The 26,034-nt window shown below is 37.6% G+C and overlaps 1 protein-coding gene and 1 long non-coding RNA gene across 4 annotated transcripts in view; one reads left to right on the forward strand and one right to left on the reverse strand.

Moving 5' to 3' along the window:
* The window catches only part of LOC110206874 (uncharacterized), a 129,162-nt gene extending 125,094 nt beyond the window's left edge, over window positions 1-4,068 (reverse strand). Inside the window, exons 1-2 of the long non-coding RNA XR_013487350.1 lie at window positions 3,923-4,068; window positions 2,766-2,870 (exon numbers count right to left, since the gene is read on the reverse strand). This is a non-coding gene — a long non-coding RNA (uncharacterized LOC110206874). The remainder of the gene's footprint in view (window positions 1-2,765; window positions 2,871-3,922) is intronic.
* PDC (phosducin) lies at window positions 997-25,686 on the forward strand. 3 transcript variants are annotated; one of them, XM_020984418.2, is made up of 6 exons: window positions 997-1,289; window positions 6,179-6,352; window positions 16,842-16,978; window positions 21,249-21,333; window positions 22,204-22,355; window positions 24,729-25,686. In XM_020984418.2, exons 4-6 carry the CDS (start codon window positions 21,252-21,254, stop codon window positions 25,254-25,256), a joined length of 762 nt encoding a protein of 253 aa, XP_020840077.1. In that variant the 5' UTR covers window positions 997-1,289; window positions 6,179-6,352; window positions 16,842-16,978; window positions 21,249-21,251; the 3' UTR covers window positions 25,257-25,686. The 3 variants fall into 3 exon arrangements, with proteins under 3 accessions (XP_020840077.1, XP_020840076.1, XP_020840078.1); XM_020984417.2 differs by lacking the exon at window positions 16,842-16,978; XM_020984419.2 differs by lacking the exons at window positions 6,179-6,352; window positions 16,842-16,978.
* The last annotated feature ends 348 nt before the right edge of the window (window positions 25,687-26,034 follow it).

Below are 26,034 nucleotides of genomic sequence, written 5' to 3' on the forward strand. Positions count from 1 at the left end.
GGACAAAGAAGGAAAATAATAATTGCTGGAGGACATTTAGGAGAATAGATACTCTGAAATGCAATTTGGTACTACACTCCAAAAGTCATTAAAGTGTGCTAACCCTTTGACCCAAGAAACTGCTACTAGGCTGATATATCAGAGATCTAAGCTAGAGAGAAAGGATCCATATGTACAAAAATATTTACAGCAGCACTTTTTGTAGTGACAAAGAACTGGAAACAAAGTGGGTGCCCATCAATTGGGGAATGGCTGAAAAAATGGTGGCATATGAATATAATGGAATATTACTATGCCATAAGAAAAGATAAAAGAGAAAGATTCCATGATACCTGGGGAGACTTCCATGAGCTGATATAGAGTGAATGGAACCAAATGAGAAGAGTTTATACAATGACTAGAATATTGTAAAGAAAAAACAACTCTAAGGTACTTAAGAATTGTGATCAAGGCATCAACCAACCTCCCAGCAGAGAAGTGCTGAACTAAAAGTTCAGGATGTGATATTTTCCGACACAGCCAATAAGTACGTTTGTTTTCTGTGACCATATTTATTCATTACACAGAATAGTTTTTGCCTTTTTTTCTGTTTAAAAGTGAGGAGTGAAGAGTAAGGCAGCAGGGGAATAAAAAAGGAAATAAAAACATGTTAATGAATCAGACCAGAAAAGTACAGCAGAAAATTCAGAAGAAGACACAAACATAGGGCAGGGTTGAAACTATCATTTCGATTTGAATTGTACATAAAAATTCCACATGATGGGCAAAAAAGACTAACTAAAATTCATCATTTATAGACAATCTCCTATTTTGTTTTTCTGTGTATGTTAAAATGTTCATGTTTTTTGATCTTTATTAAGTTCTTGATTTTTAAAAAGTTATCTAAAAAACTAGTGGGAATAGGAGAACTAGGTCAAAGCAGACATGTCATGTGGAAGGTCTTACATAACCAAACAGTGGTTAGTTCCTTGACAGGACAGACAATGCCTGACCAAAGGAAGGATGTGGGAAGGTAAAGATATAGCAACCCTTAGTTTCTGAATGTACCAGAGCAAAACATTTTTGGAACCAGTCAAGCTTCTAGAGGAGGGGAAAGGAGGAAGTAGACAAGCTAGAGTTAGAAAAGTTTGCATCTTATTAAAAGGAAGAGGCAAAGGGAAAAACAAAGAATTACCATCTTCAGCATAAAAACTCTATGACAAAAGAATTATTGAAGCACATAATTCTACAAGAATCAGAAGAACTGACCAGAAGAATAAAATGTACTGTTGAAGAGAAGCATATATCAGGTAAAAGAAAAACAATACAAATGATAGAGCATAGAATTTATGAGAAATATTTATGAAATGTCTATTGATATTTTCTTGGTTTTGTTTGATGATTGGAGAAAAATTATACATATATAAATATCCTTTTATAATGATTAGGATTCAAGTGAGATTGGTTCATGAATGCACTTTCTAAATATTAAGTGTAGTATAAATTCAAATTAATCGATCACAGAATCTAAAAGTTGAGAAGGACTTGAGAGGCTAACTAATCCAACCAACCTCTCTACAAAAAGCCCCTCTCCATCATATCTAACATATCTTCTTATCTGAAGACTTCCAGTGAGAAGAGACCCACTATTTCCAGAGGTAGCCCCTTCCATTTCAGGGATAGTTCTAATTGTTAAGAAGTTGGTTTTTTTTCCCTTTTCTTTGACATTAGATGTTTTTTAACTTAAGTGTAACACTTTATACATATCTCTCTTACATTTCTTATTGTATTATTCAGCCTAATGTTCACATTTTTCAGTCTTTTTGAATCCCATTTCAAATCCCTAGATGTAAGGTATGCCTTTTAGTTTTATATTATCTGCAAATTTGATCATCTAAACTTTTATGTGTATCATTGATAAAAACATTCAATAGTTAAGCGCCAAACACAGATCCCTAGGACACTCCTTGGAGGCTTCATTTAAAAGTGACATGGAACAATTAAGGGTTACTCTTTTGGGTCCAACCATTCAACTAATTCTATATCCATCCAATTTTATGGCCATGTAATCTACATCTCTCCATATTGTCTACAAGCATAACAAGAGAAATTATATTCTTGTCCCTACGAGTCCTTACTCTGGTAATACCAACCACATAACTGTGGTCTTCTTACAATGTAACATGTTGATCACTCTGGGCTTTCTAAAAAAATCTAACATTATCCTATTGAAGTGACTTAAGGAATGGCAATAACTTTAATAGTTGATTTGTTTTAACCTTTGCTTCCTTAAATATATAAGAAATTTAGCAAATATTGATTTAAAACTGACCTTAGGACTAACTATTGATATTTGACATATTTTGAAGAGTAATTTTGGATTTGTAATACTGAAAGCAAATAACAGGAGTATGCTGGAGCAAGTTCTAAGCAGATTATGAGGACCAATTATTAAATTTTTGACGTGAGCATTTACAACTCAGAGATCCATGATCAACTATAAATCAGGGCTAGATTTGTTTTGTTGATTTTCTAGACTTAAGAAAGTGTTAATAATGTAAAATCAATTTAAAAGTGTGTGTGTGCAGAGACCATTTGTTAAGTATTTGCCAGCAAACTCCTGTATATCACTTGATAAACATTCTTGAACTTAGCAGGAGTACAGCAGGAGGCTCAGAAAACGAAGTTGTCTCCAAACTGGAAGGCTAGTGACCAAAGGATGACGATAGTAATAATAACAATAACAATAACATTTAAAGTTTATAAGAGTACTATATATTCATTACCTCATTTGAGCGCCCAACTTGTAAAGATCATAGGATCATTATCTAGAAGAGATCTCAAAGGCCACCATCCAATGCTGTCATTTTACAGATAAAACAATTGAGTTCCTGAGAGATAAAGTGAAGTTATTAGTCAATGTTTATCATGGAATTGCCTCCCCTCTCCAGACCAGGTATTGGGACTTTGTTCTGTGACTATTATTCAAGTGCCAGATCAATGACTCTAAAAATAACCAGCTCTCAAAAAACAACTAAAGGATAGGAAGAGGAAAGATGCGAAAGATCAACCTGAATTTTCACGAAAAAGAGGGAGAAAAATCCTAATTTGAGCAGTTTTGCTGTCTAGAGATTACTATCAACTTGTAGAAAAATAACATTTCTTCCCACTGAGTAGGTTCAAAATATAAATCAAATATGTTTAAACCCAAACTATTAATGAAGGTGAAAGGGTGGCAAGAATCTCTGGGACCTCCTTAGTTATAACAGTAATCATCCATTGCTCTTGCACTGAGAAGAAAAAGAAAACAGTTGCTAGAGACAAATACTTCCCCAATGAAAAAGGTACAACCATACAAATGAAGCTTCTTTTTGGTCTGTTCCAGGAAAAACCTCTTAAATATTTCCTTGGCATACAAGGAGCAAGATGAATCCTATCTTTTGTGTTTATCATTGAAATTCTTCTGAGAATGCATTTTTTTTTCTGTTTCTGCTTTTAGCTGCAGATTTAGAGACAACTAGATTGTTTATAATGACTGAAAAATGCTCTGGATTTATCTTTCAGTGGTTTGATGGATATATATATATATATATGATGTTAACAATATGGCTACCTCTCTTCACTGCTACAGATTACAAGCTACAGCTGTCTTCACACATTACGTATTCATGATAGAAAGCCCTGGCTGAGTAGTCTCTGATGCTGGACTATCCTTCCATGTTGTTCTCATCTCCTCCTCCATGTACCAGCAACATAGCCCACTTCCCTCACTCCTCATTTATACACACATACATTCTAAAAGGATATTATGTAGCTTTCTATTTCATTGAGATTGAGGCCACCACAGATGATATCCCCTCAGGTTACCTCTATTCCTCAAACCTTCTCAATATCATTGCTCTCTCTCTTCTAAGGTCACAGAAAAGGTATTTCAACTACTCACCAGGGGCAGGAGTAACTGGTAAAATCAGGCTAACTCCATTAACTCTCTGTATGATATTTATCCATGCTGAGTTTCTGCTTTTCCACTTAGGTTGCTGTTTATGAGTGATTAACTTCCCTTAGCTTCTACAGCGCCCTCCTCCTGCCCCTCTGTCTCTCCGTAAAGGACCTTAGAAAAGACTGTTCCCAGGGTTGTCATGAAGGTTGCTACCAGCATTTTTTTCGATCCAGCCTTTCAAAACCTTCTCTGTCCCATGGGGCACTGATTCACCTTGCACACAGGACATTGATTTCAACTATGATCCACACATTTCCTGATTGTTATTTTTTTTTAATTGACTAGACTTGCCATGATCCCAATAACTGAGAATCCGGGTTCCTGAGGTTATGCATGACTGACTAGTCTAATGGTTCATAACAATAGCCAGCATTTACATAGTGATTTAAGGTTTGCAAAGTGTTTTAGATATGTTATCTCATTTGAGCTTCCTAATAACCATGTGGAAGTAGGCACTATTATCATCCTCATTTTACAGATAAGGAAACTGAGGATGAGGAAGCCTAAGTGACTTGCCTAAGATCATGCAGCTAATAAAGGCTAGGACAGGATCCAAATTCAGGTCTTCCTAATTCCAAGTCCAGCATTCTATCCAATTTTGAGTCTGTGGTAACTACTGATTTGGCAAAAAAGAAAAGGGACAGCTGAGTCCATTTATCCTCCCATACCCTTTTTTTTTTTTAGGAGCAGGTCCCGTTATTTCACCCAGACTAGAAATCCAGTGGCTACTCATGGCCTAATCCCACTACTAATGGGCAAGAAATATTCCATCTCTGTTTCCAGCCTGAGACAATTCATCCCTCCTTAGCCAACTTGATGGGTTCTTGCTCCCGGGGGATTGATGCCTGATTGAGTTCAGATACCAAACAGCCTGAGCCCACTGCAGTTCAGAGATCTCAAGCTCAGTCTCCCCAGTAGCAAGGATTATAGGCATATACCACCACCCCTGTCCCCAAGTCACTGATTCTTCCAATAAACCTTAATTTACTTTCATAACTTTAAGTTCCTCATGTTATCATTTCTTGCACTTCTGATTTAAAGCCAAGAATTGCCTGACATGTCCAGGTTAATTAATACTTACTTCCAGGACCTTATTAGCGGTCATCCTCCCTTTCGCATTCACCTTCTTTCCTTCCCACACTATTGACTTCTTCTCCTCTGTCTAACAAACATGTACAGGTCTTCTAGTCTGACAGTTTTGAAAGGTACCTCAGATGTCATCTAGTCCAACTAGTATCTGACTATAAGTCTTCTCTAAAACATCCCTGACAAGTGGTGGTCCTGCCTATTCTTGAAAAACATCATTGAAAAGGAACCCAACTAGGTGAGATGGTGGGTAGAGTAACAGGCCTAGAGACAGGAGGATCTAAGTTCAAATCCACCTTCTAATACCTACTAGCTGTGCGATCATGGGATAGTCACTTAAACCTGCTTGCTTCAATTCCTTATCTGTAAAATGAGAAGAAGGAAGTAGCAAGCTACTCCAGTATCTTTGCCAAGAAAACCCCAAGAGTTGGAACAACTAAAATAACTCAACAATAACAAATGCCTACTCCGTGCTAGGAATAGTGCTAAGTGCTTTTTTTAAAAAACAAATATTATTTCATTTGATCCTCACAACCATCACACATGAAGAATGTTGCTAATACTGTCAGACATAGTGCATTGGTTAGTTTTGCTATACTGCTATCTCTTTTAAAATCTTTATTACAATGAATGACTTGCTGTGTAGGGGAGAAGGGACATTTTGAAATGCAGAAGGGACATATTTAGAAATGAATATAAAATAAACATAAAAGACATAAAGGTCAAATAATTTTAAGTACTATCAAAATTCAAAATGTATTATCATATCCAGTTGCTAACTTTCTTATGCGCAATGTGTATACTATTAAACCAAGTGGAAAACAGAGGAGATAATTTTCAGCATTATGAGCTAAATCATATTTTTTTCCCCTAGGATTTCAAGTTCCTATGTAGTCTTAAAGAACACAAGAATTGGATTAAAATCAATTTTTTTTTCCTAATCACGCTTGTTGAATTTTTTGAGGGTGTTGCCAAGGTGTAATAGCTTCTTACAATTGATTCCTAACAGAGACAGAAAAAATTTATGTTCACAAGAAGGCTGTAAGCTCTTTATTTCACTGGCCTATTGTTAATAGATGGGTTTTGGTAATTCTCTTATGTCAATCCTATTAGCTATTCAGAGCTATTTCTGCAAGGTCATCATCCAGGGACCTCAATCCAGGCTTAGATCTATCTATGTGCCAGAGGAATTCAATCAAAAAGGAATTCCCTTCTCCTGAAGACCATCAAAGGTACCAGTCTGTCCAGTTGCAACTTTCTCCATACAACTGAGCATCAGACCAAAAGGTAAATTGGGGTTGTTTTTTTTTCTTTTTTGGTCACTTTAATGTGTGTGTGTGTGTGTGTGTGTGTGTGTGTGTGTGTGTGTGTGTGTGTTTTACACATTACACAGATTTACAGATTACACTGTCTTCATCAGAGGTTTCTTGTGACAAAGCCAAGCAGCTAAATGAAACAAATAATATAGACCACTCGTTCTAATATCCTTTAGATTTTACTTCAGAAAACAAGTGGCCCTATTACGCTACAAAGCTATTCTTGTAGTCTTAAAGAAATACTTGGGGCACTGAGATGTTAAATGGCTCCCTATGTGATACAACTAGTAAGGGGTCTGAACCTAGGTCCTCCTAACTCACTCCCAGACTTGTACTCAATACATTGTACTGAAAAGCAAATGCTTCATGTTTTTCTTTGTCACTTAAAATTAGTCTGTGTTAATCAGTCTCATCTAGAATTAGAGCATCCTATTCCAATGAATCAAATCTTTGAAGATCCTTAGTAACGCAGTAATTGAAGCTTTGGATTAAATTTAGAATAAGGTTTGGAATTTTGGAATTCTCAATTCATTAGTCTTTTCAGGGATGGGGGGGCAAAGAGAGGAAGAACTGAAGGGAAGGGAAATCGTCTACTTAGCAAGTCATGTTTAGAGTCTTAGCTTTCAGGGACCTATGGATGAAAAACTCCTGGCTGAGGTTTTGGTTTTTTCTATTCATGCCTCAAATCCAAAATGGGGGGGGGAAGAGGAAGGAAGGAAGGAAGGAAGGAAGGAAGGAAGGAAGGAAGGAAGGAAGGAAGGAAGGAAGGAAGGAAGGAAGGAAGGAAGGAGGAAGGAAGGAGGGAAGGAGGGAGGGAGGAAGGAAGGAAGGAAGGAAGGAAGGAAGGAAGAAGGAAGGAAGGAAGAAGGAAGGAAGGAAGGAAGGAAGGAGGGAAGGAGGGAGGGAGGAAGGAAGGAGGGAGGGAGGAAGGAGGGAAGGAGGAGGGAAGGAAGGAAGGAGGGAAGGAAGGAAGGAGGGGAGGAGGGAGGGAGGAAGAAAGAGTTTAAAAGAAATTAAGTGCTTACTATGTGTAAAACACTGTGCTAAGTGCTGGGATACAATAGTAAAGTAAGACAGTCCCTACTTTCAAGGAACTCACATGCTAATTGGGAAGACGACTCATACTGAAGGTTTCAGATACAAGTCAGATAGAAAGGCTCCATGGTCCTTAGGGTACAGTGGCAGAGCAGATGTTAACACCTCTTCTCTAATGTCATTTCCACTCAAAAAAATCACATCAGTTTCTGATTTTGAACCATTTGACAATGCCAAGGTCTTTGATGACAAGAATTTTCCTTTCTGGGTTTTCAGTAGCTGGGGATGTGGTACCTGCAGGTATGACAACAGGGACTGTTTCCTGGCGTGATGGCTACAGCTATTGGATTAGAAGGATTCCTATTTCAAAGGCTCTTGGGTTCAGGGTCCTAGGCTGTCTCCATCTAGGTCTGGCGGAAGGTGGTAGTAAGAAAAAGAAAAAAGGAGAAAAAAAAGAAAGAAAAGAGAGCTTTCTTCAGTGCTTTGCCCCAACAGTGGCCCATAAGGCTCCCAGAGTGTGGCCAGATCAAAATCAGATAAAAATGTAATTGAGAAATATTTAACAAAATAAATAAAAATATAATACAACATAGTATTGTTTTGTTTTGGTTGTTTTCTAAGTCAATATGCAGCCCACAGGGCTCCATTGCTATCTAAGTTTGACACCACCGTGTTTACCATACCTTATCATGACAGGGGGAAAAAAATCAACTACTAGAAAATATGAAAAAATTAAACCATTTGTCAGGCTCTTTACAAGACCACAGTGGGAAGCAACACTGTACCATGGAAAGGGCGTTGGCCCTGAATTCAGAGCACCTCGGTGTCATATTATTATTGGAACCTGGACAAATCATTTAACCCCCTCTGCCTCAATGTTATCATCTGTAAAATGAATTGGTTGGATTGGGTGACCTTTAAGATCTCTCTTAGCTCAAGATCTGTGATGCTATTAATTTCCATTGTAGCCTCAGGGAACACCTGAAGTAAGGCAGCTGAAAACCTGGAAGGGAAAACTGCTAAGCTTCCATTAATATGCCTTGAATTAGATAAGAGATCTGGCAGAGTTCTTTTTCTACTTTCTCACCTTGTATCTTTCAGGGATGACCATCACTAAGCAGTCTATTTTGTTAGGCATAGATAACTAGGACTAACAACATTTTCAGTTTGAATTGTGAAAGTGCCTGAACCAGAGCTCTTCCATTGTTTTGCAAGAGACCGTTTTAATCTGCAGAATCAGCTTTTACTTATAACATCCTTTTTTTAAAAACATGTGATCACAGAAGACTTGCACTTGAGAATCAGCTGCATCCCAGCAAAAGATCAATTTAACATGCCAGAATCTATATGGTACATTGCAAAGGATAGCCCATATTGCTTTGTTGTGCTAGAATATTGATGAATACCATATGGACTGAAAAAAGTGTATTGTAGGCTGGGTACAAGCAATCTTTTTTCCCCATAACCATTCAGAAATTTCTGTTGAATGGTATTTATGAGAATTTATTGTTTCTGGATTTAATTTTTATTATGTGATTCAGCTTTTTATCTAGAAACTGTATGAAGGCCATTAAATATTGGCTGAAATTGAGTTCACATGGACTGTAACATAATGTCACCAAAGGATTTCTGACACATGAAGACATTTTAAAACCACAGATACAATCGCTCTTAAATTTCCAAAGGAAGCCTGCCATTTTCTTTTATTTCCTGCAGAAAGGCTAGGAAGAAGGAAGTCTTACGACCACTGGTGATGTCCTTTGCCTGGTCTTTTCAACATCTCCTCCCTTAGCTCCTGCCTGTCCAGAACCCATCAGAACCACTTGACTGCTCACACAATTTCTAATTCTTTTGGCAAGATGTAGCACGATTAGGCCTTCTCATCTGCCCTTACTTCTGTACTCTCAAGTCCCCTAACATTATCTGATACACTATGTAAACTAAGGATTCCTGCACCTTGCCATATACTGCCCCTTCTTTTACTGTGGTTCAGTTGTTTTCAATTGCATCTAACCCTCTGTGACCCTATTTGGATTTTCTTGGCAAAGATGCTGGAGTGGTTTGCCATTTCCTTCTCCCAACTGCCCCGTCTGAGGCCTTCCAAACCTTTCCATTAGCTCCACAACTGAACGTTTTTTGTGTATTATCTCCCCTAAATAAAGTATGAAAGCCTTGAGAACAGGGGCTGTTTCAATTTTTCTATTTTTACTCCCAGACCTTAGCATGATGCTTGGCATAGAGCAAGTATTTAAAAAATGCTTTTTTCATTCATCTATTCCTTCAATTTCTGGAAATTTATTTCCTCTCCCCCAGAGTAAAAGAAGCATAATCAGGTTAATACCTAATAGGTGGGTGGCTTTTTTCAGTATGCCTGTTCTGAGAGATACTGTTTTCTCCAAGTGGAAATAGTTCTTGCCAAGGAAGAGTGGAATGAGTGTTGACGTTAGAGTTGGGAAGCCTAGTGTCAGTCTTGCCTTACTAGTTCTATGACCTGGGGTAAATCACTTAACTTTTCTAATCTTCAGCTTAGTCATCTGAAAAAGTAATAGTCCTTATTTCACCAGGATGTTGTGAGGGTCAGATGAAATGACACTCATGAAAAGTGCTTTGGAAGACTTACACTTAATTGTCAACTATAACTATCAATAAGTCCCATCAGAATGTTGCCCCTGAGGTCAAAGATTTTTTTATCTATTTCTTTGTATCCCCAAACTTTGAACATTTCAATAAGCATTTATTAAGGCAGCAAGTTCTTATTAAGTACCTATTAGGTGCCAGGCACCGGTGCTAAGCACTGAGGATACAGAGAAAAACAAAAACAAAAAGTCCCTATTCTCATTTGGCCAATTTTTCTTTTTAGCCGCATTTTTCTCCTCATTGGCTTTTTGGACCTCTTTTGCCATTTGGGTTAGGCTGTTTTTTTAAGGTGTTATTTTCTTCAGTATTTTTTTGGGTCTCCTTTAGCAAGCTGTTGACTTGTTTTTCATGATTTTCTTGCATCACTCTCATTTCTCTTCCCAGTTTTTCCTCTACTTCCCTTACTTGCTTCTCAAAATCCCTTTTGAGCTCTTCCAAGGCCTGGAACTGATTGATGTTTTTCTTGGAGGCTTTGGATGTAGGAGCTTTGATTTTGTTGTCTTCTTCTGGTTGTATATTTTGATCTTGTCTTTCACCAAAGTAAGATAATATAGTCTGACTCTTTTTGCGCTGCTTGCTCATGATCCCAGCCAATTAGTTGAGTTTTAAACTCCATGTTAAGGTACGAGTCTGCTTCCAATGTGGAGAGTGTACTGTCCCAAGCTTCAGGGGTTTGTGTAGTTGTTTTCAGAGATACTTGTAGGGACCTGTAAATTTTCAGTTCTTCCAAGGTGGTATGATAAGGGGGAGGTGTTTACTCCTTTCCTGGCCTGTGACCACAAGTATTCCTTTCTGTCCTGTAACTGTGAGGAGAGGTTCCTCTCTACAGCCACTACAAGCTCCATCAAGCCAGTGCTCCTCCTCACCCCAGCACTGCCGCCTAGAACTGTGACCCAGATCCACACACGGGCAAAGCAAGAGATTCCTGCCTCAGCACTGGCAAAGAGATCAGCCGCTGGATTCCCCCTCAGTCTGTGGGTCAGAAGCTTGGGAAGCAGCTGCACCCCCCCCCCCGGGCCACGCTCTTGGGGAATGGAGCTGAAACCCCACCTTCCATTCTCAGCACAGACAGAAACAGACTTTTCCCACTGACCTTCTAAATTGTCTTTGGCATTGGTGGATTGAGAAGTCTGGAAACCTCCACAGCTGCCCGTGATTCAGTCCTCTGAGGCCTGCTCCAGGTTTGCTGCGGCCTGCGCGCCCACGCTGCGCTGCGCTCCCAGCCCGGTGTGATACACCTTTCTGATCAATCATCCAGGTTGTCTTGGGCTGGAAATTTGTTTCATCCTGTCTTTTTGTGGGTTCTGCTGCTTCAGAATTTGTTTAGAGCCATTTTTTATGAGTATTTGGAGGGGTTTGGGGGAGAGCTCAAGCAAGTCACTGCTTTCACTCCGCCATCTTGGCTCCACCCTCAAAAAGTCCCTATTCTCAAGGAGCTAATAGTCTAACAGTGCTTGATTCATAGTAATTACTTAATAAGTGTTTATTGATTCATTATTATTATTATTATTACAGAGGCAGCATAGGGTGTTAGATAGAGCCGGTTATGGAAATCTCTACGTGCCTGGGCAAGTACTTGGGGACTAGTCAATTAAATCATGGATGGATGACCATCCCATGGAAATCACAGGTCATTTGCATACTATTAGCATTACTACTACTATAAGTGACTGCAAACAGGGTTTCAAATTGAAGCCCTCTCCTACTATAGAAATGATTGGCAAAACTCCTCCCTCCATCTGCAACCAAAAGGTAGCAAAAGCAGAAGGCTCTCTTTTTGCCAAAGCAACATTCGCTATGGAAAGGCTTGTGAGCTTTTATTTAGAATCAAAACAAAAGAAACAATGGACAGTCATAAAGAGTGAGTGAGATGATGAGCATACTTTACAGGTAGTTTGCTAGGATTCTGAAGATTTTATGAATGATGCTATAATTGAATTCATCAAGCAATGCCAGGCTCTGTGATCAGTACTGAATACAGAAAGAGGGAAAAATAGTTGTTGCCATTAAGTACTTACATTTGGGGGGGGGGAGCATCATACACACAGGAAAACACAAGATATATACAAAATAAACTCAAGGTAATGGGGAGGGGGTATTAACAACTGGGTAAATCACGAAAGGCCTCTTGAAATAGATGCTGTTTGAGGTGAGTCTTCAGAGGAGCTAGAGTTTTAAAGAGGCAGAGACGAGGAGGAGTATTCTAGATATGGGAGAGACAGCTTGGGCATAGGTGGAAAGGTGGAAGATGGAATGTCACTTAGAGAAAACAGAAAGTTGGCCAGTTTGGCTAGAAGATAGAACTGAGAGGGAATCATGTGTAACCAGCCTTGAAAGTTAGGCTGGGACCAAATAGTGACAAGTTTAAGTGCCAAACAGGGGGAGTTCCTATTTTATCTTAGGGTAGCCTAGGAGGTGTTGCAAGATCTCAATTAGCAGTTATACCTGTGTTTTGGTTATATTAATTTGACAGGTGTGTGTAAGATGGGTTAGAGAGGGGGAGATGCAGGAATTACTTTCTGGGTCTCCTGATGGTATTTGTTTAGTTGCAGTGATCACTATGACACCATCAAAAAAAAAAGTAAAAAGCGAAAAATGAGGCCAGAAGAAAGCTCTTTGTGTATTGAGAGTTTTTTCAGATTCTAGAATTTAAGGATGGCAGTAGAAATTCTGAATGTTGTTTCCTCCCCCTTAAACTTTTGCCTTACTACAGATTTAAAATGCAAAAAGTACAGCTCCTTTGTAGCATAAGAGGAAGAAAAGTGAGAGGTAAAATGCATTAAGATATGGAAAATGTTGTGTAAAGCAGGTCATTATACAGGGAGGCTTCCTTAATCCTCATACCTCTTTCCATACATAAACATATATGAGAGAAACCATTTAGAATTGGTGGAAAAACCATCTAATACCTGTGGTTTTCTTGATCAATATTTAATCATATATTTCTTTCCACATCAGTCTACCACTTAAACAGTCTAAAATGAATAAATGAAAGTTTTTCATATTAACATTCAAAGTTACATTATTTCTCAGATCCCACTGAAGACTCACTAAAGTAGTCCTCCATTTATTCTGAATGAGCTATTAAGCTCTTGGTCAAAAATAAATCTTGGTTATTTTCTTGTTCCTTAAAAAATACTCTATTAAGATAGAGCTCCAACTTTACTGGTCAGCTAAAATAGTGATGTAAAGCAAACATCTCATCTTTTCAGAAGCAAGATGAAAACAAAATGTTGTGATAGATGAACTGTAGCCATGGATGATACAGGAGAATAAAATGCTCATTGGAGGTAAATGGTTCATCCAGGTAAAGTTAATGGATACTCTGGGGAGTCGTCTAAGTCCTATCAGGAGAGAAAATCCAATTCATATAGGCATAATCAAATATCCAAAGTATCTGTAAATTGTAAGTACGTAGGGAGCCCCAGGTGCAGGTATTTTCTCTTCAGCCTGACTCAGTAAATAAGTCCTGGAGATAAATTAAGCCACAGATAAATTAAATGACTTTACCCAGGGTTACACAACTACTAAAGTATCAAAATGTGAATCTCAGCCTTTTTCTTACAACAATACTGAAGCTCTTCAGCTCTACCAGTTAACGATTTGAAACTTGGCCTTCTTAATACCAAACTCAGGACTATATCTGTAATGCCAAGTTTTTTGTAGGCTGTGTTGGTTTGTTTGTTTGTTTTTAACCTAGGAATCAGTCCTGCTCTATTAAGTTTTTCAAATACTTTGTTTCTGTCAATCTACTATTCCTTTCTCTATTTAGGGACGTTGTTTATAGCCAATCAATAAACATAGTTTTATTGGATACCTACTGTGGGCCTAGCATTGCATGCTGCAGGGGCATGAAAAAAGAAGTTATTGACATGGCACCTAGCTACAAGACACTCATAACCATCTTGTGAGTACAAGACATGTACATGGGAAGTAATCATAGAACATAAAGTAGTATATGATTAAGGGCTAAAACTGCATAAAATCTCAGAATCGCTCTCTGAATCTAGCTATATCCTATGTAGACCAGCCACCTCTATAGGTCAAGGTAGGCAAATGGCATAGAGGCCAAGCATTGTGGGGTGATCGCACTGTAGAACTCAGAGGGGACTGTACATTTCCTTATGTCCACAAATACCTCTTGTAATCAGACTTAGTGTTATGACATTTGTTCTCACCATTAGTCATTCCTTTAGATAATCATTCCAAGGGTCTGCTGAGAAATGGAAGTTTCATACTTTTGGGAGGCAAGTGATAGCTCCGGGTTTAGTCATCTCTATGAATCAGTTGATAATCCCTGACACTGTCTAAGGAGGGGTCCAAAGAGATATAAAGTGAGGGGGAGCATGAGGCCGAACCTGGGAGGGTAGAATAAGTGGAAGAAATAGAATGAGACTTAACACTGGGGGATGGGAATGGGGAGCTGAAGAACAGGGAAAGCTGCTCCTGAAAGGAAAGGGGAAGCAGAATGCTTATAAACTTTGCTGAATCCACAGTTTTACCCAACCATAAGATATTCTTGCTGATATAAAGTTGCTCCAGTTAGTATTTTGGAGGAGTGCTCAATGTTAGCTTAATGGATTGAAAGTGTTAATTTACCTCAGCATTTGATTCTTAGAGTTTTGGGGGGGGGGGTTTTGCTTTTTTGGTGAAGCAGTTGGGGTTAAGTGACTTGCCCAAGGTCACACAATTAGTAAGTGTTAAGTGTCTGAGGCTGGATTTGAACTCAGGTCCTCCTGACTCCAAGGCCAGGCAGGGCTCTATCCACTGTGCCACCTAGCTGCCCCAAAAATTCTTTATGTCCTCTGGCTAATCATAAGCTTAGACATACTAACACCATTTGAAACTAACTCCCCTCCTGGAAGTCTCTGCTGACTGGACTGTGGTTTGTGAGGGCAGCATACGCCTTCATGTATTCAAGAGATGGAAGAAAATTGATTTTAAACCTCACTACAAAAGAACTGTTTTCTTGTTAAAATGTTACTTTTTGGCTATCTCACTCCTGTCTATTTTCTGAATTTTACCTATTTGGGGAAAGATGCCACTTATATTATCAGAAAAGAAGCAAGTTTCTTGCTCATTGTTCTTACTCTCTTCATCACTTACCTCTTAAAACCAAATTCAGAATGAAGCATTTTGAACAAGTATGCCCAATTCCCACCCAAAAGTACCAGTATTATATTTTTTCTGTATCTGAAAAAATAGGAAAATATAAATTATATTGACAAGTATTTATTAAGAACTGACTGTGTAAGTTTCTCGAGAACAGAGACTTTCATTTTTGTCTTTGCAACCTCGGCACCTAGCAGAGTGCTTGATACATAGTAAGTGCAAAATGAATGCTTCTTGATTAATGATTGATAGATAGCAAACATGGCTGTAGGCAGTGGGGATACAACAGAAACAGTCTCTGCCTTCAAGGGTAGGGCAGGCAAGGAAATACTCCCCAGGAGTGAGGAGGCCCCGGAATCCTAAGTATCCAGGAAATGCTGGTCGTTTATCATGGGGATCTCAAAACAAAGCAGCACTGCTTAGAATCTTTGTAGGGCCGGAGAACCCTAAAAAAAAAAAGGAAGGAGTTGAAAACTAAGAAAAACTGGCAGGCTCTTAGACTCATTTGAATCTGGAGTCAAAAATATGTTACATTACCTACTAAGACAGTTTCCATTAGGAATACAAATTTCCTTTAAAAAAAAAAGTTATGAGTACGCAAATGATGATTGGCTATTTTTCACAAAATTTCCCAAAACATAATTGTATCATAGAAAATATCATAGGATTTAGAGCTGAAGTCAGTCATTCAGTAAGTCAACAAGCATTTATTAAACGTTTACTCTATCCAGGCACTGTGCTAAGCATTGGGGTTACAAAGTAAGGCAAAAACATGGTCTCTGTGTTCAAGGAGTCCATATTCTAATGAAGGAGATGACATGTGAATAAGGAGGCACCTCAGAGATCTCTAAGAATACAAGGTAAACTTCTTTGGCTTCATCTGGGTTCATATCTTCTAGTACAGTTATTACTATTAACTGTCACTAATACTTAAAATTTCATTCAAAAATCTTATAATGAAAAGACTAATTTTTTTCTTATAAACTTAAGAGAATTGACAGAGAAATATATAATGTAAATGTTACTCAGCCCATGTATTTTAAGTTATTTTGATTTAATTTCCTAAATCATTCATTTCTGCAACATGTACCCCCTTTTCAGTTCGTTTGTTTTACTGAATTAAGATGTCACCATAGCAGTGGCTTGTAATCTGCTCACAGCCTACAACAGAGAATATTCTTCTAAAATCTTCATTTTTCTCAGCAAACATCAGTGTTTACATCTGCAACAAATCAAACATTTGATAGGCCTCTGACCACAAAAATATGGCTCAGAATGTTTAAAATGACTAGTAATAGACATTGTCATAAGGCAGATTTAACTATATATCTTAGCAATAGTTCTAGTATTTTTCAAATTTTTTTTTAACTGAAGCTTAGACTTTAAGCATTTCCTTTCTTTTGGTAATTCAAATAATCATTTTTATATAAGTGTGATTTCTTTGGCATTAGAAACTCCCAGATGATGAAACTATCTACTGGTACAGGTTGACATACTCCCTGCAATTTATAGTCTTAGAAAGTTGCTTAGGGCAAAGATGTCAAATGGCTGTATGCTTGGGAATATTTAACAAAATAAACAAAAATACAATAAAACATAGATAACACTGTATTTTAAAACTAAGTCAATATACAGATACTTATGGTTTAGTGACCTTCCCCATTTCTATACCACAGGCCTAGGGCACCGAGAGTTTAAATGGTTTCTCCAGGATCACATAGCCATTATATATCAGAGATGGAACTTGAATCCAGGTCTTTCTGACTCTTTGGCTGCCTCTCTATGCCCAATAAGAACTTGGCTGAATTAATGTGTAAGTGATTAATAAAAAGGAGTTTTTAATAGCTTTGAGAGAAAAGGTTTAAAGAATATGTTCTTATCTAGCAGGAATAACTGGGATTTAATACTATTGTTATTATTATTATTATTATTATTATTATTATTATTATTTTATTGTTATTACTGCTACTATTATTACTACTACTATACTACTACTACTCTTACTCCTACTACTAATACTACATCCCCACACAGCATAAAGTGAGCACCAAGAACGATGGAAAGTGAATTTAAACTATTCATTCTGATTAATCTTTGTTATTTTCATTTTTCCTCCATTGAAGTCCTATTCCATTGGAAGCTAGGTGGTATGGTGGATAAATCAGTGGGCCTAGAGTCAGAACGACTTGAGTTCAAATCCAGTCTCAGACACTTACTAGTTGTATGACCCTAGGCAAATCACTTAACCTCTATGTTTCTTAGACTGTATAATGGGAATAATAATAGCACCTACCTGCCACTGTTGTTCTGAGGATCAAATGAGATAATATTTGTGGAAAAAAAAAGGAGGGGGTGTGGCTTAGCACAGTACCCGCTACATAATAGGGACAATATAAATGCTTATTCCTTTCTCTTTCCTCTTCCCTTCCATTGCCTCTTCATGGCAAGGGGGTGAGCCTGGATTATCAAAAGATATCTTATAAGTCCACCAGTAATAGAGTGGATGTCAGCTGTTGGAGGACCAGCCAAGTTAAGTTTGGAAAAGGAAATGATCAAGTTGGTGGCAAGAACTTAGATAGGGATGGATATTTCTAGCCATAGCAGCTCTTAAACACTAATCGCTCACCCATGGAAGGGTCAGTAAGTCCATCAATAAGCACTGGTGAAAGAAGCAAGTACTCACACCAATTAAATCACATATCTATGAAGCATTTTAATGTATATATCCACGTATATACATAGAGAATAGTAAAACCTGAGAGTAGTAGCCCTTTAAAATTTAATAAGATGCTCAGTTATTGAGTTCTCATGACCAAGACTCTTATTTAACATCAATAAACTTTTAAGAATGAGTGAAATGCACAATTACAATGGCCTAAAACTGCCTTGCTCTGACCAAGAAGAAACTGCGTCATAGTCATAACTCTTTTTAATCAGATAAGGTAACCAATCTGGTAAACCTCCCTGAACAATGGCAATCCCTAAGTGAAGCTGACAGTCTTGTCTGTCACCTTGCCCCAGTTTCTCACTTCTTTCCGATAAAAACATATTTGTTTGACATCGCACAATACTTTATATGATTCTATTGGCAATGTTCTAAAACCTTCATTCTGTTTCAGCCATGGTAATGGATTTCCTCTTTTTTTTTTTTTGTCTTTCCCCCCCTTCTTTTGGTCCAGACCTGTGATCTCATCGTCTGTAAGACACTCCTGGGAAACAATACAATGCAGGTTCTAGGGGCAATTGGTCTGCAACTTAACAGTCTTAGAGTGTTGCCTGGGACATTAAGGGGTTAAGTGAATTGCCTAGAACTAAGTGGACATGGATATTAACCACTGCTAATGACATTATGAGACAAATGTTGTTCTTGATTAAAAAAAAAAAATCTTGCCCAGGGAAAGCTATAGAGCTAACATTTATATTAGGGTGTCCTCAAAGTCTTGGCACAGTTCACTAGGACTTTTGATACATCTTGTACAATGTGTGTCCAAGGTGCTTTGGATACATTATGTCATTTGATCACAGTCTAGACCCAGAAGTTCTTAACTTTTTTTTTTGTCATAGACTCCTTTAGTAGTATGGTGAAGCCTATGGACCCCTTCTCAAAATAATGGTTTTTGCCCACATTCATAATGGAAGAAAAATGCTGAATTTCAATTAGATGTTAGAGAAAATAAAGATGTATCTTTCCCCATCCAAGTTCATGGATCCTCAGAAATCTATTGTCTACAAACTCCAGGCTAAAAAGTCTGAGTGTAAACATATCTTCACAAATGCAATTGGTACACAATGAAAGTATGTTGAATAATGGATGAAACAATGAATGACATAAATAAAGCTAAAATTAGGACAAATGGCTTCATATTAGAGAAGGAAGTTGGAGAGCAGTTTAGATGACTTAGCAGTATTAACAGGAATGTGGATAATGACAAAGAAAAGTCCATCTCTCCTTTCCTGCATTGAGAAAAGCAAGGCAACATAATTTTTTCCTCCATTTTTTTTCTGTCCCTTCCTTACGAGGGCATCAATGCTACTGTTGGTAGCTACTGTTACATCCTTGCCCCCTCCCCAGCCCTACTCTCAATCCATGAACATAGGTCAAAATTACCCTTATTTCAGCTGGAGCCATTCTACAATGACTAGCTTTGTCTATGTGACCTAAAGCTCATCTTGAGGATTGGATTACCTTCTCAGCAAGGTGGTGCCTCAATTTTTTTTTAACAGTAATCAGCTTTCATTTCTTTCACTGTGGGCTTTCATCTTAGCAGAAGCAAAGACACCAAGTATTATTTCTCTTTCTTGGTTATTGGTAACAAAATTGTTTTCAGAGTGGTTTAAACACTATATTTCTTGTACACAATAAGTACCTGAAGTAAGCATCTTGCTCTCTCAAAATTCAAAAGGAAAAAAAAGTCTCTAACTCAAAGCTAAAGCATTCTGGGCAGTTCTACAAACAGTTACTACAAAAGAAAAGAGTTCTACAAAAGTTACTAGGTGTTCTGCCATTTTTAATTTTTAATTATAACTTTTATTTTAATATACTAAGTTACCCAACAATTATTTTTTATGACTGCAGGTTTTCCCCTATTTGCTTTCTTAGATAGTTAATAGTCATAGTGCTATTAAAGAGTTGTTTATATTCTGCAAAATTGAGTTACTGCTCCACCTTTAATTATTCCTGAATTAATTTATAGCTCACTTCCTTTCTCATATTTCTAGCTGTATGATTCATGAACACTATCTCTTTGTTTCTGTTTTTCTTTTCATAAATTAATAAACAACATTTATATAATGCTTTAAAGTTTGCAAAGTGCTTTATTTACATTTTATCATTTTATTTTCTCATCTCCTTATCTCATCCAGACTGGAAGTATGATGGCCAATCATGGTTAGGATCCCAGTGCTGATTGGCATGGAAGCTTTGACCTACTCAGTTTCCAACCTGAGCTACTTTACTCCCTCCTTGTGCAGCCTGGTGGCCCTTGCTCCCAAGGGCTTGCCCTATTGGTGCTAGACTTAGTGTGGACACACCTGATTGACTCTAGCCCTCCTGAAGCTCAGAACTCCCAAACTCCAATGCTCTTTCAGCCTCAGTGTCCCCTAGTAGCAGAGATTACAGGTATACAACACCACCTCTGGCACATTTCCCTTCTTTCTTAGAATATTCTGAACAAAATTAAAGCTTTTCTTAATGTCAGGATCATTATGAAAATTATGTATTACACAATGATGTCCTCTAAGTCTACTGAAGTCTATATGTCTCAGTTAAACGCTGCGATATCTTACTTCTTGTATTTACTTTTTTTAAAAAGAGTTCTTTCTTCTCCTCTGCTGCCAGGCTCAGTTGACATTTTACTTCTTATTATAGTGAGTACCACAGAAAGCATACTTGCTTATACCAGTCCCTTCCTTCAATGTAATTTCTGGTTTCCAATTTGTTTTGGGTTGAGAAATGAGATAACCAACCCCATTAAAAATATATGCAAAGTAAAAGTAAATAGTCTCTATATGAATACTTGCCTATCAATAAAGCATATGTGCTTGTTTTCTTTGGTACAAGAATTCTGGGATCTTTATTTTGACTTCTCAAACATCGTTTTGGTTCCTACCTGATCCTCAGTCATGTTCTAGACAAGCAACATTTCTAGAAAGCTCAGATCTTGATAGGGAAGGTATTAGCTTATTTGTGTTTTTTAGGAAGCGTTCACTGATAGGGTATCTTTTTCTGGTTTTGATAGAAAAGCTGGCCTCAGGCCATCAACCAGGCAAAACTTCCCCATGTATTTCAATGTTTTCACTTCTACAGTTTGAAGAGTGATAAGATAACAGCCTTACACAATAACTTTACAAAGTAATGAACATTGTTCACAAAGTATATGTCCCAATACAGGAAAACTATTTTGGACTGGGTAGTGGTCAAAACTCTTGTTATTTAAACGTGTGTGTAAATGGTTAGCATCCTGTCACTTATTGCAAACGTTAGTCTATCATCAAACCTAGGAACTGTAGGAAATTATATGATTCAGCTATATATTCTAGAGCCATCTATCACTCATCGATTGATTTCTTTGTTGACCACACAGATCATGTCAAACACTGACACAAAAATGGAGGAAACTAAAAGCCTCAGTCTGGAAGAGGATTTTGAAGGACAGGCCACACACACAGGTAAAAAACACACTAAGCAAAACATTCCCTTATTTAAGTGAAAACAAATCTAAAGCCTACATTAAGTTGCCTTCCTAGAGTTGGGATTTTCTTATTTTTTTCTAGACTCAGAGAACTTAGAACTGTTTCATTTTCTAGTTCTCTGTCGTCTTATAAAATACCTTGGTACCTACCTAAATATTACCTCTACAATAATAGTACAGCACACATTTATTAAGCACCTACTGTATGGAAAACAGTGAGCCGGCACTGAGAGTGATTAAAAAAAATTAGACAAAATATGACTTCTGCTCTCAAGGAGCACAGCAGAGAGATGATGCCAAAATAGCTATAGTGATAAATGCAGAAAGTTAACACAGAAATATTAAAATATAAAAGAGTGACAAAACAAAATGCTATTTGAGGTCAGAGAGGGAAGGTCATTCCTGACTTGAAGATGAGAGACTTCTTGAAGCAGATAACACTTGTATTGAATTTTAAAGTTTAACTAGGGGTCCAATAGACAAAGAAGGAAAGAGAGTACAATACTAGCAATTCCCCCTCATCCTATAATTTTAATCTGACCATCACATTACAGTGATTTTTAAGTGTTCTTTTGTTAAGAGACAATATTAAAAATGAACATAACTTACATATTCATAATGCAGAGGCTTTTGGATGATTCTGTGCCAAAACCTATTTAATATGCTTAAAACAGGAGGGCATTTTTTATTATCAAGACAATCAGAGACATGCAGCCCCAGCAAGTCATTGGTTTCAACAGCAGGAGAAGACACGTCTGTTTCTACGACAACACATAAATAAACTTCAGAAGTACAACCTGCCCACCTGATAGTCTAAAGAGCAAATGACAAATCTCCTTTATTCCAGGCCCCAAAGGAGTTATCAACGATTGGAGAAAGTTTAAGTTGGAAAGCGAAGATGATGATTCCATCCCACCTAACAAGAAGGAAATTCTCAGACAAATGTCTTCTCCTCAATGTCGCGATGATAAAGACACAAAAGAAAGACTCAGCAGAAAGGTAAGAAGGAGAGATGATGTTATTTTTGCAAGAAAAGGTAAGTAAAAATCATACAAATGAGGCGGATTGAATTCAGCCCCCCAGTGAATGGACTCCAGGTTTTTAAAAACTTTAGGACACTCAATTATGATTTCAGCTGAATTTTCTACTCCCAACACAGCTTAGTAGGTTAATGTTTTTTGTTTTGCCGTCATAGAGATATTATCCTGAGCAAAAACACAGTGCTCTTTAGCTATGCATTTGGCCTTCTCAGAAAAACCGAGGAAAGCAAAGAGAGGATATGATTAGGGGTTGAAAAAACTTCATTTCCCGTTCATGACTTACTATGACCTTGAACAAGTAACTTTTTCTGCTTCCTTTTTCCTGCCTATAAAAGGATATTAATAAGTAATAGATAATAATAATAATGGATAAAAATAACCTTCTCTGTCTATATAACAAAGTTGTGAGGATTTGAAAAGATATTAATGAAAGAGTTTTGAAAAGTAAAAAGTGGTATGTAAAGGTTTGGGGTCAACAGAATTGAAACCCCTTGTGGGCAAGGACTGTTTTGGTTTTGTACTTGTATTCACAAGCACTAGTCCTGTGCCTCACATGAAGTAGGGGATCCATAAATGTTTGTTGAAATGGATTAGATTGGATTGGATTTTTTAAGATTAATACATGAAACTTCGGGAAATTGCTCCAACAGGAGAATGTAGCTATGGGAAATGGAGGAACATGTCAGTTGTCAGCCCTCAACTTAAATCTGGAAGGCCATCATTTCATTTAAAACCTTTATTTTATAGAAAAAGAAACTGAGGCACAGAGAGGTTATGTGATTTAAGTTCACACAGCTAGCAAGTAACACAAGCCAGGATTTTGAGTCTACATTTATTATAATATAGGACGAGAGGGAAGGAGCTTGGGATTTGGAGTCCAAGGACCTGAGTTTGAATCTGGACTCTGCCACTGGGTAACTTTAAGGAAAGTCACTTATCTTTCTGTGGCCTCAGTTTTCGCATCTGTAAAATGTGAGGCTTAGATAAAATAACCACTAAGGTCTCTTCAAATTCTAAACAACCATGATTCTTAAATACTTTACTTAGTGCTAAGCACTAGAGAAAGATGAATGAAAACAAACAAACAAAAAAATAGTCCTTTCCTTCAGAAGCAGCTGAGGTAGTTCAAGTGAATCAGAGTGCTAGGTCTGGAATCAGGAAAATCTGAGTTCAAATTTGGCCTTAGACAGACACAGACTAGCTGTGTGACCCCAGGTAACCCATTTAACATTTCTCTACTTCAGTTTCTTTCTTTCTTTTTCTTTTTTTTGGTTTTTTGGCTAGGCAATGGGGTTAAGTGACCTGACCAGGGTCACACAGCTAGTAAGTGTCATGTGTCCGAGGCTGGATTTGAACTCAGGTCCTTCTGAATTCAGGGCCAGTGCTCTGTCCACTGTGCCACCTAGCTGCCCTCTTCAGTTTCTTCAACTGTAAAATGGGGATAATAATATCATCCCTCCCCAGCGTTGTTGTGAGGATCAAATGAGATATTTATAAAGTGCTCACCATAGAGCCCAGCACATAGTTAGTGCTTAATAAATGCTTGTTTTCTGTCTTCCTTCCTTTCCTTTCCTTTCCTTTCTTCCTTCCTTCTTTCCTTCCCCAAAGCTCCCATTTTAATGGATCCAATCTACTGTACTTGTGCTTTTCAAAATCCCTATCATAAATATCTTGTTGCATCTTCGCCATTGCATAGATGGGAAAACAGAAACAACAAAATAAACCCAAAATCTATTGCTCTTGCCACTAGCATCTCATCCTTTAATCAATCAATCAATAAGATTTATTAAGTGGCTACTATTTGTCAGGTACTATGATAGATACTAGGGATACAAATACACAAAAAAATGAAACAATCCCTACATATGAGGAACATATATGTGTGTATACACATATATACATATGTAATGAGATTAAATACAATAAGGTTAAATAGCAGGTGGTTAGGAAGAGAAGGCACTAGCAATTAGAGGACTCAGAAAAGGCTTAATGTACAATGTGGTACTTAGCTAAGTCTAAGAGGAAGGGAATCCTTTGTTGAGGTAAGGATGAATAGGTTTCGTATTCTACTTATGGGGGTTGGCCAGAGCAAAGACACAGAAATGATGGGTAGAGTATTAAATATGAGGAAAAGAGAGAAGGACAGGTTGGCTGGATTGCATTTTGGGGGATGAGACTGGAAATTTAGGTTGGGGCCAGGTTGTGAAGGTCTTTAAAAGCTAAACAGAGGAATTTATATTTTATCCCAAAGGCAATAGATAGTCATTGATATTGACTGAGTAGGGGAGTGACATGGTCAGATGTGGGTTTGTTTGTTTGTTTGTTGTCACAGATGAGTGTGCAAGAGTATGAACTCATCCACCAGGACAAAGAGGATGAAGACTGTCTCCGTAAATATCGTAAGCAATGCATGCAAGACATGCACCAGAAGCTGAGCTTTGGGCCCCGGTATGGGGTTGTAATTGAGCTGGAGAGTGGAGAGCAGTTCTTGGAAGCCATTAAAAAGGAACAGAAGATCACCACGGTCATCGTTCACATCTATGAAGATGATATCAAGGGCTGTGAGGCCTTGAACAATAGCTTAAAGTGCCTTGCTGTAGAATACTCCATGGTAAAATTTTGTAAAATCAAAGCTTCTAACACAGGTGCTGGGGATCGCTTCTCCTCAGATGTGCTTCCAACATTGCTGGTCTACAAAGGTGGGGAGCTTATCAGCAATTTCATTAGTGTCACTGAGCACTTTGCTGAAGATTTTTTTGCTGTGGATGTTGAGTGTTTTCTTAATGAGTATGGGTTACTTCCCGAAAGGGAGATCCATGCACTAGAGCAGGCCAGCATGGAAGATGAAGATATTGAGTAATTTGAGGTATGATATTTCAATATCTCAAATTTCTCCTTTTTGTATTACAAAAAGATCTTTTTCTTTCTTTTTTCTTTTTTTTTAGGAAAATGTGTACATGGTAATTGCTACTCTAACATGTAAAAACCTAACACAATAAGTAAGTAAGCTGGATTATGTGGATTTCTTAGCTTTAAACATGTCAGCTTTCTTTTCAAATCAATAAGATTACCCCTTTACTATGTGTGTTAGGATGTAGCCGTCAGCAACGTTATAGACAGATTAAGAGAGAACTAATGATATTTTAACACTTTGGACAGAATCAATTTTCCTTTTCTGAATTAAAAAAAAAAAGCTCTGGCCTTTTTTTCTTTGGTTCTGTTCTCAGGATTACTGTTTGAAAACTAATTATATTCTACTTATGTAATACTAATAAAGCTACAAGAGTAAATATTTTTTTCTTTGTGAAATCCGTTGCTTCTCACTTCATAAATTTTGTAAGGCCCTAGAAAAAAATTAAAAATTCCAAAATGTGATACAAAATCATTGTTATGTAGGGTTAGTATATATGTCAAAGAAAAAAAAACTCATCCATGGTACAACTGATTTTCCTAATCTTTAGTGCCTCTCCAAAATACATACACACACACACACACACACATACACACACACACACACACACACACACACACATATATTCTATATTTGTTTACAGGTTGTGTTCTTCCCTCCCCCAGTAGACTATAAGTTCCTTGAGGACAAGGATTTTTTTTGTCTTTGTACCACTAGAATCTACCCT

Source organism: Phascolarctos cinereus, unplaced genomic scaffold (assembly GCF_003287225.1).
Source record: "Phascolarctos cinereus isolate Bilbo 61053 unplaced genomic scaffold, phaCin_HiC Scaffold_5;HRSCAF=322, whole genome shotgun sequence".
NCBI classification, from domain to species: Eukaryota; Metazoa; Chordata; class Mammalia; order Diprotodontia; family Phascolarctidae; genus Phascolarctos; species Phascolarctos cinereus.